This window comes from Vanessa tameamea, chromosome 27, assembly GCF_037043105.1.
Source record: "Vanessa tameamea isolate UH-Manoa-2023 chromosome 27, ilVanTame1 primary haplotype, whole genome shotgun sequence".
Lineage (NCBI taxonomy): Eukaryota > Metazoa > Arthropoda > Insecta > Lepidoptera > Nymphalidae > Vanessa > Vanessa tameamea.
The window spans coordinates 6,659,353-6,670,723 of NC_087335.1; the positions used below are offsets into that span (position 1 = coordinate 6,659,353).

Here is an 11,371-nt window from a genome sequence, read left to right on the forward strand (position 1 = left end):
AGATCGCGTCAATAGTCGAACGGCTCTGTCGAAAGCCGAACTGGTATTCAGCCAGGTCGGAGCAGACACAGGAAAAATTTACACATAGACGAGAAGCGAAAACTCACAAAAACCTTGCCAGCTTTATCTAGCAGACGAGAGACGGTACGCAGTGACAGATCCTGCAGCCCTGCCAACCTTCATCGAAAGTACCAAATTGGCCTACTACTAAACCGTGCAGGACGTGGCAGTACGGAGGCAGCCGTTGAAAAGCTACCTAAGCCTGTTCCCCAATTAAACCGAAGCTAACACTAACGCCCCGGAATCCGGTGCCGTGTTACGAGCCCGCATGCAATCGATCACACGGTTCAGCTCCTGCTCAGTCATCCCCAACTCTTCAATACATGCCGGCAATTACCAGGAAGAGCCACTCTATCACTCTCCTCAGTAGATCTATGAGGAGCCGTCATCGTGAAACGGACGACGTCTGGATCGGACGATACTGCCTCAGCGTTTTCTGGTCAGGTCGCGACACTGGCTTCGAGGAAATCTCGATTTAACCGCTTAAGGGACAACGTGGCGGCTACTGCACCGCGCTGCTCTATGGCTACAATATGGCATAGTAAATTTTCACCAACCACGTGCAGGTTTCCTCACGATATTTAACTTCACCGCCGAGCACGAGATAAAAATTCATTTGTGCCTGGGTTCGACTACGGAATCATCGGTTACGATTTACATATTTTAATTACTTTCACTAGGGCTCACTCTAATTTATTTATTAATTAATTTATAAAAAATACATTTTCTTATATAAGATTTTTTTTTTTTTTTATATAATTTCAATAAAAACTCCACGCTTTTCTTCTTTCAAAAATGATCCTTTATTTCTTCTTTACCTTAAAATTAATGTCACGATTGTGTCAACACTAAATCTCATTAACCATTTGCGTTTTTCAAATCACTGTTAATAAAATTTGTGTGCATTCAAAATATACATTGGTTATGTAAAATATAATGGTTCGGACGCCCGTTAGTATAATTTTAATTAAATATTTATATATATTTATTTATTAAAATTACACGATTTTTTTTTTCTTTTAGGATGGACGCCTAAGCGAGGTAAGGTCTTATCTTTGTAACGTAAATTCAATAATTCGTAAATTGTCAGAAATACAAATTTTGTAAGTCAATTTATTTAATTAAATCAAATTCAATAAACAAAAAAATTATAGCAAATCATTTCAAAGATTCGACGGCATTGAGGCAAAGTCAATCCCGCAGACGATTTTAAAATTTTCTAAAATATTTAATTTTCTACCAAAATGTTGTCTATTTACGATTTTTTTTTTTACTTATTTACGGAGATATAATCTTATTCAAATAATAGAAATATTTGACTTCAACAATTTCATTAATAATTATATTGGCCCATCAAATGATATCATAAAGATATTTACACAAGTATTTAGCGATCTATTCCGGCTTTGTACGAATTAAATTTGTTTAATAAATAAAATCATATGATATTCTTAAATATAATTTATGCCATGTAGCATTTAGGAATAATGTAAACAATTTACCAGTATTTTTTCTTTCAATTCGATCTTTGTTCTAGAGCTTCTTCTCCTTAAAAACAAACACTTTACCTCTTTACCTACATACTTATCATACTTACCTCTTTACCTCTAAATTTTACCTCTTCTTATTCTTTAATATTAATATAAATTATACGTTGAAGACATGGAATACATCACCACGCATATTAAGAATTTGAACTTCTTTAGGTGCGTTGAGAGTATAATTTAATAGAAAACGGACATTACGTCAAATGATGACTACGTAGATTCGATAGATTTAAACTTATACTTAAATGTATGGAAGAAATTTTCTTTATGATTAACTATCAAACTCGTACTACGAAGAAGTATAACTTTAAACGCGTTCATATTTATACGTTAGTTTTATTTTAACATACGATTTAATAAACTTCATTCATTGAAATTAAAAAAAAAAAAAAAAATCGGAATATAATTTATTCGAGCAGCCTTTTTACAAGCACTTTTGAATCGTCATTTAACAAACTATATTAAGTGAAGCTACCGCCGGTTCGGAATGTAGATTCTACCGAGAAGAACCGACGAGAAACTCAGTAGTTACTCTTTTTCAACATTTAAAAATACAGTCATGTTAGTTGAATACAATTATATATGTATTTAATATATCGTACATTAACTCCACGCTTTTTTATCATCTGTATAATCTTGTATCGAATATTATGCCTTCTTTACCAATGTATTTTTTACAAATGATTTGAATTTATAAAACGGCAAAGTTAAAACGGAGATAGTTATCTATACTATAATAGATGCGAAAAATAGAAACAGTCAGAATAAAAACAGTCGTGTTACTTAAATACAATTAAATATGTATGTAATATATCCTGCCTGGAGGTCAACAAGTATTAACTCCACTTATTTAAACCAATCACAATTTACTTCGTGTTCGTATTACCTGACTTTATTATTTGATTTTATTATATTACATTGTATTTTATTAAAGACCAATGACGGAAGGAATTTTCGACGTGGTCACCATAAATACGAAATAAAAGCGACCGGTGATGCTGCCAAGGCTTACGATTTCCTGAGCGCTCGACCCCCTGGCAAGAGAACTAAGTATATCGATTTACATTCATTTTTTAATTTAAATATTTTTATACAAAGAATAATTGTTTAAACAAGACACTTGATGGTATGGCTTTGTGCAAGCCCGTCTGGGTAGGTACCATCCACTCATCGGATATTCTACGGGCCAACAGCAGTAATCAGAATTGTTGTGTTCCGGTTTGAAGGGTGAGTGCGTCAGTGCAACTACAGGCGTAAAGGACTTAATAACTTAGTTCATAAGTTTGGTGTCTGGTGTCAATGTCTATCGACGGTGACCACTTAAAATCAGAAGCCTTGCCCGTTTGCCTATCTAATCATAGAAAAAGGATTCACTCAAAACATGGAAGCACAGCGTGCCACGTTGTTACTAACTTTTATGGTGGTAAGAGTTTATTTTCTCAAAAAAAAAACAAAGGCGTAGACATAAATATATGTTAGTTTTTACAATATTAATTTGTAGTGACTTATGAAATTATATACGGTAAGTATTGCGATAATACACAAAAATGTAACCAAAGTGATCTTTACAAGATTGTTTTTTTTTTCATGAATTTCATAAATCTGTTTTCATTAGAGGTTTCCTTTGGTAATTTATTTTACAGTTGTGGTCCCTCGGACTGTACAGTTTCAATAGTGTATTTGGTCGGTCTCGGTGATACACCGAAATATACATGATACACCGAAATATACATACATACAAATGAAAAATACACTAAAACTTATGGGGTCGTTATCCGACATTGATTTAATAAGATATTGTAACAATTGTACACTTTATTTTAATTTAGAATAATAACAACTTATTAATAACGCAATAATTTAAAAGAATACCGGAATTGGTACATCATGAGCAGCGATCAAACAGCCGCTCTGCAAAATGTCCCAATCGTCCTTTTAATGATTGTATAAATTCTGTTGACTCCAATGCTCTTTACGACGACACCGGGAGTGGGGGACTTAACCTTGGAATTTGAGCTTTCCCAAACTTTGAATGAGGTCCATCCTTAGGTTGTCTTCTATGAGACCGCGGCTCGACGTTGTTGTTTGGGGGGGAGGTACATTGTGTCGAATTAGAAATGATGTATCGACATTGACAGCTTGCTCTTTGCAAGTACTGTTTTTAAATAAACAAGTATAATATTATTCATGATTTCAGCGTAATTGAATCGATCGGCCATCTCGTCAAGAGTTGCCTGGGCGGTGGTGTCGTCGCGATACACGAATCTTATAAACAATGTGGACTATGGACGTCTGTCGTACTCACTGTGGTGCTGGGAGCCTTCGTCAGCTATTGCATGCTTGTGAGTTGACGTGGTTTCATTAACTGAACTTGAAGCCGAAGGTCTTGGTTCAACTTATCAAATAATAACAAAGGAAAAACATAAATTGTAATAAATTAGTTATCTAAATTGTCTCTGATGTTCAACTGTTACATCATAATTATTAGCCTTACAGAATTTAATAGCAAAATCACCTAACAAAAATATTGCTAAATAGATTTCATATACATGTATCGTCACAATTCACATTTTATATTTATAACAAAGTACATATGTGTTATTTGTGACATACTGATAAGCGATTGGATGGCGAGTGGTCACTTTCGCACGTGATTACGGTGAGTTACGATACATATAAAGGTAGGGTTCTTAATATTATTTGTCGTAATAAAAATCAGGAAAATCTTTAATATTCATTCCAGATTCTCGCGAGGTCAGCTCAAAAGATCTACGGTCGGGTGCAAGTGCCCGCTATGTCCTATCCGGACTTGGCTCAGGCGGCTTTGGAGACTAGTCCCTTCGTTAATCTCAGAAAGTACAGCAAATGTTTTAGGTAGGTGCTATTCGAAAAACCAAGTCCTAAATTCCTCAGTAATCTCACGCAGGAACTGCTATTTCGAAGGGATGTAGATTCTGACGTCGTCGGTTCGGTCGACCGGAAACCAATATAGATAAGAGCTAATAAATAAATGACTAGGCGTTTAAATCAACCAATTTTTTTTTCTTGCAGTGTATTTAAAACACCGATCAGGTTGCGTATAGAAATGAATAAAAACAATAGATTCATTAATGTAGTACAATCATATGCGAACTTACTTTATTTACTTGGTTGTAGGGCTTTAAGCAAGCCCTTCTGGGTAGGTACCACTCGCTCATCAGATATTCAACCGCCAAACAACAATACTTATTGCTGTAATCAAACAATAATGCATTTGCATTCATAAGGGGTATAAAATCTTAACTTCCAAGGTTGGTGGCACATTGGCGATGTAAGGAATGGTTAATATTTCATACAGCGCCAATTTCTATGGGCGGTGGTGACCACTTACTATAATGTGTCCCATTTTTCCGTCCGTCTACCTGTTCCAAAGAAAAAAAATGTTCGTCTTTGAACGTAAATTTAAGAAATCTTATCTAAATCTTACCAATGAAAATTTTACAAAATCCAGGTACGCTGTAGACTTCACAATATGTGTGGATCTGTTCGGTTCCTGCTGCGTATATCAGATTATGATCTCCCGAACCATCAAGCAGCTGGTCGAGGGGACGGATGACATATCCACAGGGGGCAATCCACCTTTGAGGGCGTATATCGCGATGCTGTTAATCCCATGCGTTCTTATCTGTATGATAACCACTCTCAAATATCTGGCGCCGTTCTCAATTGTAGCTGATTTCTTTATTGGTAAGATGATTTATGTTACGTCGTATATTTTGATTGCTGTGAATTTAAATTCAGAAAACGATTGTAGCTTTAGAAGTGTCAGGTTAAGGAAATAAAATAAACTATCATTAAAATAAGTATGTCGATATTATGACATAATAATACAAGTTGCTGCTTGCGGCTTCGCTTTATAGGGATTATAGGGATCAGGCGTCAAATGTAAGGCCTGAAAAAAACTTGCTTTATACCAAATTTCATCGAATTCGGTTCTGTGGTTTGGCCGTAAAATAGTAACAGACAGACAGTTACATTCGCATTTATAATATTAGTATAGATAACACAAAGTTGTAAGTTTTCTTAAGTTGGTTTAATAAATCCGCCTAACAGTATAGATCTAATTCAGTAACGCCATTGCCATTTACATGATCGATGTCATGACTGATGAGCCAATAATACAGATAATCTAAGACTGATATCTCATTGGCATTATAAATAATACCTTTACACTTTAATTCATATGAATAATTTTATGATTTTAGAAAAAGAACATGCGTTCTGAATTTTGTTTTTTGTAAAAGAATAATTCGAATAAAAACTCTTTTGATTTATATTTTAGTGACAGTAGCAGGAGCAACAGTGTACTACGCTGTGAAATCAGCTGAAATGACGCCTTTAGAATTTCCAATTTTCAAAACGTTCGCTGGTCTGTTCGAGTTTGTAGGAGTTTGTGTGTTTAGTATGGAAGGGGTCGGTGTAACTTTAGCGATTGAAAATTCCATGGAAGAGCCTAAGAAGATCCCCATTGTATTAGCTGGAGGTTTGTAGCAAAATGTTTGGATAGGCTAATGCTTCCTCTTCTTTATAATCGGTGTATACAAATGTGGGCGATTTTCATCCAACACATGCAGATTTCCTAAAGAAACGTACATACTTACATATTAGCATCTTCAGTTAAGATTAAAGATTAAAATTATTTTTTAACATTAAATTTACAGCGGGTTAAACGGCTCGTCGCAGTTTAGAAACACGCTGTATTTCCTAGTATAAGTTTTATGAATATTATTATAGTATTATATTAATAGTAATTTATTGTTATGTGATGATATATTTTATAGGGATGTCCATTGTGATTAGTATTGTACTAACCGTTGGATTCTTTGGCTACTGGGGTTTTGGTGAGAAATCGAAGTCACCAGTCACCCTGAACTTTCCTTTAGAGCCGTAAGTGTTTTTTTTTTTCAATAACAGCCTGTAAGTTACTTTTTATTGAGTCAAGACATCTCTAAAGGAGAAAGTTTGAATAATCAAGCACGCTGCTCCAATCGTATATATGGATACACGTGTAACAGTTTTCCTGACGATATTTTCCTATAACAGTGAGCGGCAATTTAATTATGAAGACTAATTGAACACGTGAAAATTCAGCGGTTCTTCAATTCAACCCTTGAGACTCACGTGTTTTAGTCCATAATCAATATTAGACTAATAATAACAGTATAACTAAAGGCATAATTGACAAACTCTCAGTTCTCAAGGTTGATGGTACCTTGGCGATTTATGTGATGGTTAATCTTTTTACGGTGGCCACCATCAGGTGGCTTATTCCTTACATCTAATGCTAGTCTGTCTGTTTACTTCTCCTATTTCAAATAAAAATAAAAAAATTACGACAACAAAGATGTTATGTTCCTCGTGCCTGTAGAGTTAAACTGGCTCTCTCACTCTTCAAACTTGAACGATATAAAGTATTGCTGTTTTGCGGTAGATTATAGTGGGTTCTACCCACGCAGACAATGCTGTGTGCCGGTATAATGTGATGAGCTTGTGACTTTAGGAAGAGATTAAAACGATATTTTATTGTTATTATGATTCACAGATTCCCAATAGCTCTAAAAGTAATGATGGCTTTAATGATTTATGTAACGTTCGCACTAAACTTCTGGGTTCCATTTGAACTAGTCTGGTATTACATCAAACAGAAGTATGACCCGTCGAAGTACTGGTTTTGGGAGCGAGTGTACAGAGGATTATTTGTGTTCATCATCACGGTGATCGCTGTCATATTTCCAGCCGTGACCAAGTTTATTGGATTGGTGAGAGTTAAATTTAAGATGTTGAGAATTCCTTATTTAAAAAATAATTCGACTAGAAATAGATTCGCTTACCTAGTTTCATGGATTAAAACAATATTATTACTAAAGCTTCTTATCTCCTGATTTTGCGCTATACTTGACAGGGTCCATAAAGATTTTTCTATATATCTTTCCCCGTTATATCATCGAAATGAACTATGGAACCTGTACCTAAACTCTCTGGTGCCGGATTGCAAGAAAAAATAGAAGTCGTCATCGTAGTGTTAATGCAAACTTAATTTGCCTAGATTAAAAATATGCAGACACATTAAAATAACCTAAATTAAATTAAAAATAAGATACAACAATGGCTGGACAGCACGAGATACAGTCGAAAATAGCCGACATGAACAACAACAATATAATTTAAATCTAAACTTTCGACCAACAAAACTGTGACGATTTTGCATCATAGCAGTTGAACCCATTGCTGAATGTAATTTGACCTCCAGAACATGTTATATCCTATACCAATTAATCATTTTCCCGTGTCTAACATAATTAATTATTAACACATGATAACTTAACTGTCAGCTCCATGACACAACACGGAACCGCTACATCCGCAAGTCAATAAATAAGAATGCTAAGTACTAGTGATGTGCCGGATTGTTTAAAATTATATCTGCGGATACGGATACGAAAATAGATCATGCCTAGATCCGCAAATACGTCTGTTTTTATTAATACGTTATAACTATAACGCTGTTAAAAGTTCTCATGATCATAAAACAAACTTTTGATGTCTGATTTCATTACAAAGACAGTTTAATTTATACCATTTTACTGATATTGGTAATTCGCTAGAATAAATTTATTATAAAAAAATGGAAATTAATTAAAATGGAATTTAATTGTATTTCATTGCTGTCTTTTCTTCTAAAGTTATATTCAAAAGAAAAAATGTAATGGATACGTCCCTTTTTTCCCTCGTATATTCGTGCATACAGATACGTCATACGGATATCGGATTATAATACTAAGTACCGTTATTTAGCGGTAGAATACGATGACTGTGTGGTATCTACTCAAAATGGCTTAAGCAAAGCCTCACCACCAAGTAATAAATACTGACAAGTCTTTTTTTTTGGGTATTTGTTTAATTTCCCTTTAAGTTATTTGCTTACTCCTTAAGGCCATAAATAAAAAATGTGCGTCTCGGGACGCCCGACAGAACTGATTACTTAAACTAATCTAAGTTGAACTTTTTAATATTGAAATAGTTTAACTTATAAAGCTTAGGATATTACTTAATTTTATGTATACTAATATGATATTGTAAGGAAAGGTTATTTTCACATTAATAAAAACTCTTTTTTTTATTATAAAATATTTTTTTTAGTTACAATTCTTGACGTCACAAAATTCTAATTTATGTAACATTAGAACTTTGAGTATGTACAAAGTATCATTTTTGCCTGCCTACCGCTGCCTTTGCGACATGCGTAACCGAATGGGAAGCAAAACAGACTGGCGCCGTAACGCGTTACGCAACGAAGCTTCAACCTCCCATGAGTTATCACTTCAATAATTCATAACTACTGTCCATCAATGATCGTCTGCTCAGAAAAATTGATCAGTTGATGAGAAAAGCACCAAGTAGATATACATTCAGATTGGAATCCTTTAGTGAAGCTCCGCATAATTATATTACCGGCTGTGCCATCTCAACATTCTACACCCAAAAAACTTATCTTCTATTTTCTTTCCAGCTTGGATCCTTCTGTCTATCAAATATGGGCTTCATATATCCAGCGTTTATCGAACTGAACCTGGACTGGGTCGATCCAGGTCTTGGTTTCATGATGTGGAGACTGTGGAAGTTCGTCGCGATATTAATATTCGGTACTATCCTCTGCATCGTCGGTACATACAGCAACGCTAAAGAACTTATTGCAGAAGTATTTTGATGATTTTGCGTCGCGTTTAAAAGCTTTTTGAAAATTTCCAGTAACGATACCGAGTTTAGAACTTTAGTGTGGACAAACGTGTAAGCCGAGTCGATAGTAATACTTGTATATTTTTTTAATATTGTTGTTATAGTTGAGTTTGTATATATATTGTTTTTGTTTATAATTTTTTGTTTATGAATAATAAATGTTTTTGTTAAAAATTATGAACATTTTGTATAAGTTTTCGTGTGATTGCAATTACTTCGTCGGGTTTTTTGGGGCGGAAAATTTGTGTGATGTTTACAAAATTCACATTCCTCAGTAAAAATACTTTGCAAAGATGAAAACTGACAGGGCTTTGTGCAGGCCTGTCTGGTACAAGATAATAGCTATTCATTCTATTAAAAAACAGTTATACAAGTAATTGTGGTGTACTAGACAGTGTAATTACAGATATAGAACATCTTATACCTCATTGTTGGCGGCACATCGAGTGTAAAGTTAAACTATTAATCAATCTAAATATCAAAAATGTTGTTTTTTGAAATATGTTCTTATGAGCGCTAGAGTCCTGATACAATATTGAATTATACTAGGGCTACGAGCGGTTTGTATTAAACTACTAGTTCAGTGTTTTAAAACATACACGCTTTTATTGAGACACAGATCAAAAATCATTTATTTATTTATTTATTAAGGACCATCAGCAGTCACTACACTCACACATTTTTATAAATAAAAACATATTTATACTAAATGTAAAGCGTGCGACTCTTTAAGACGGCCACAACAATACACAGGTATATTTTTTACTAAAATAAATTTTATAATACTAAAATACTAGAGATTAACTACTAACTAGATTAAATAAAGCAATAAATATTATAATTAACAAGTTCAGTCATATAATTTTTTAAATGAAAATAGTTTATTCTTTATCAAGTTGTACATAGCAAATAAAGGTTGGGACCCTCTAGTGAGTATAATATAATACTCGTGACAGAAGGGCCCGCTCTTAGTATAATTGATCACGTTAATAACATACAACAAAATAAAATAATATCAATAAAAAATGAAGAGAATTAATAAATAGTAATAACTTAAAAATTTTAATTAATTAATATATTCAATATTAAATTTAATAATAATAATAACTTTAAATACATTTTTCATTGATATCTTAAACTAGCATACTTACAATAATTTGTTTTGTAATTAAGATTCTAAAATTAATTCCATAACAATTTTTCTGTATTTATTTATGGAATCCCCGAAAATGTCAAGTGACTGAGTATTTATTATAAGTTCTACCTAATCTTACAAGAGGTGCATTTTGTCCTAGTTTAGTTTTTTTTTATTTCATGAAACAATAGATTCTCTACTTGTAATTAATTTGAATTAAGAACAACTTATTTTGATATATAACCTATAGTTTGCAATGTAGACTATATAGTCTTCTCTCTAGAAGAACAATCAAAAAATTTTATAGTTACTCTTTTCCACCAATCAAAATTAATTAATTTATCTAGCATTAATATGCTCTTTTAATTATACTATGGATTATACTATTATGGATCTGGGCAAAGAAAACCATGAATAATTACTGATCTGTCTTCCTTAAAAAAAAAATCACATTTTACATTACATTAACAGCCTGTAAATTTCCCATTGCTAGGCTAAGGCCTCCTCTCCCTTTGAGGAGAAGGTTTTGGAGCTTATTCCACCAAGCTGCTCCAAATATCAAATGCGGGAGAATTTCGTTGAAATTAGACACATGCAGGTTTACAGACGATGTTTTCCTTCACCGCCGAGCACGAGTTGAATTATAAACACAAATTAAGCACATGAAAATTCTGGGTTCGAACCCAAAATCATCGGTTAAGATGCACGCATTCTAACCACTGGGCCATCTCGGCTATCCAAAAAAACAATTAAATTAAAGGTATATTATTATCTGAATCAAGCAAGAACAGTGATATCATGGTAGTATTTCAAATCACTACAGTATGTCACAGATAAGTGATTAATTTATTTA

General features: G+C 33.6%; 1 protein-coding gene across 1 annotated transcript; it reads left to right on the top strand.

Annotated features, from left to right (window-relative positions):
- Positions 1 to 912: 912 nt before the first annotated feature.
- On the top strand, positions 913 to 9,475 carry LOC113392098 (proton-coupled amino acid transporter-like protein pathetic). Its single transcript, XM_064219308.1, has 10 exons — positions 913 to 1,011; positions 1,084 to 1,101; positions 2,542 to 2,657; positions 3,805 to 3,949; positions 4,351 to 4,481; positions 5,098 to 5,333; positions 5,929 to 6,129; positions 6,428 to 6,533; positions 7,189 to 7,405; positions 9,157 to 9,475. The coding sequence occupies exons 1-10, from the start codon at positions 997 to 999 to the stop codon at positions 9,352 to 9,354; spliced, it is 1,383 nt and encodes a 460-aa protein (XP_064075378.1). The 5' UTR covers positions 913 to 996; the 3' UTR covers positions 9,355 to 9,475.
- Positions 9,476 to 11,371: the final 1,896 nt, after the last annotated feature.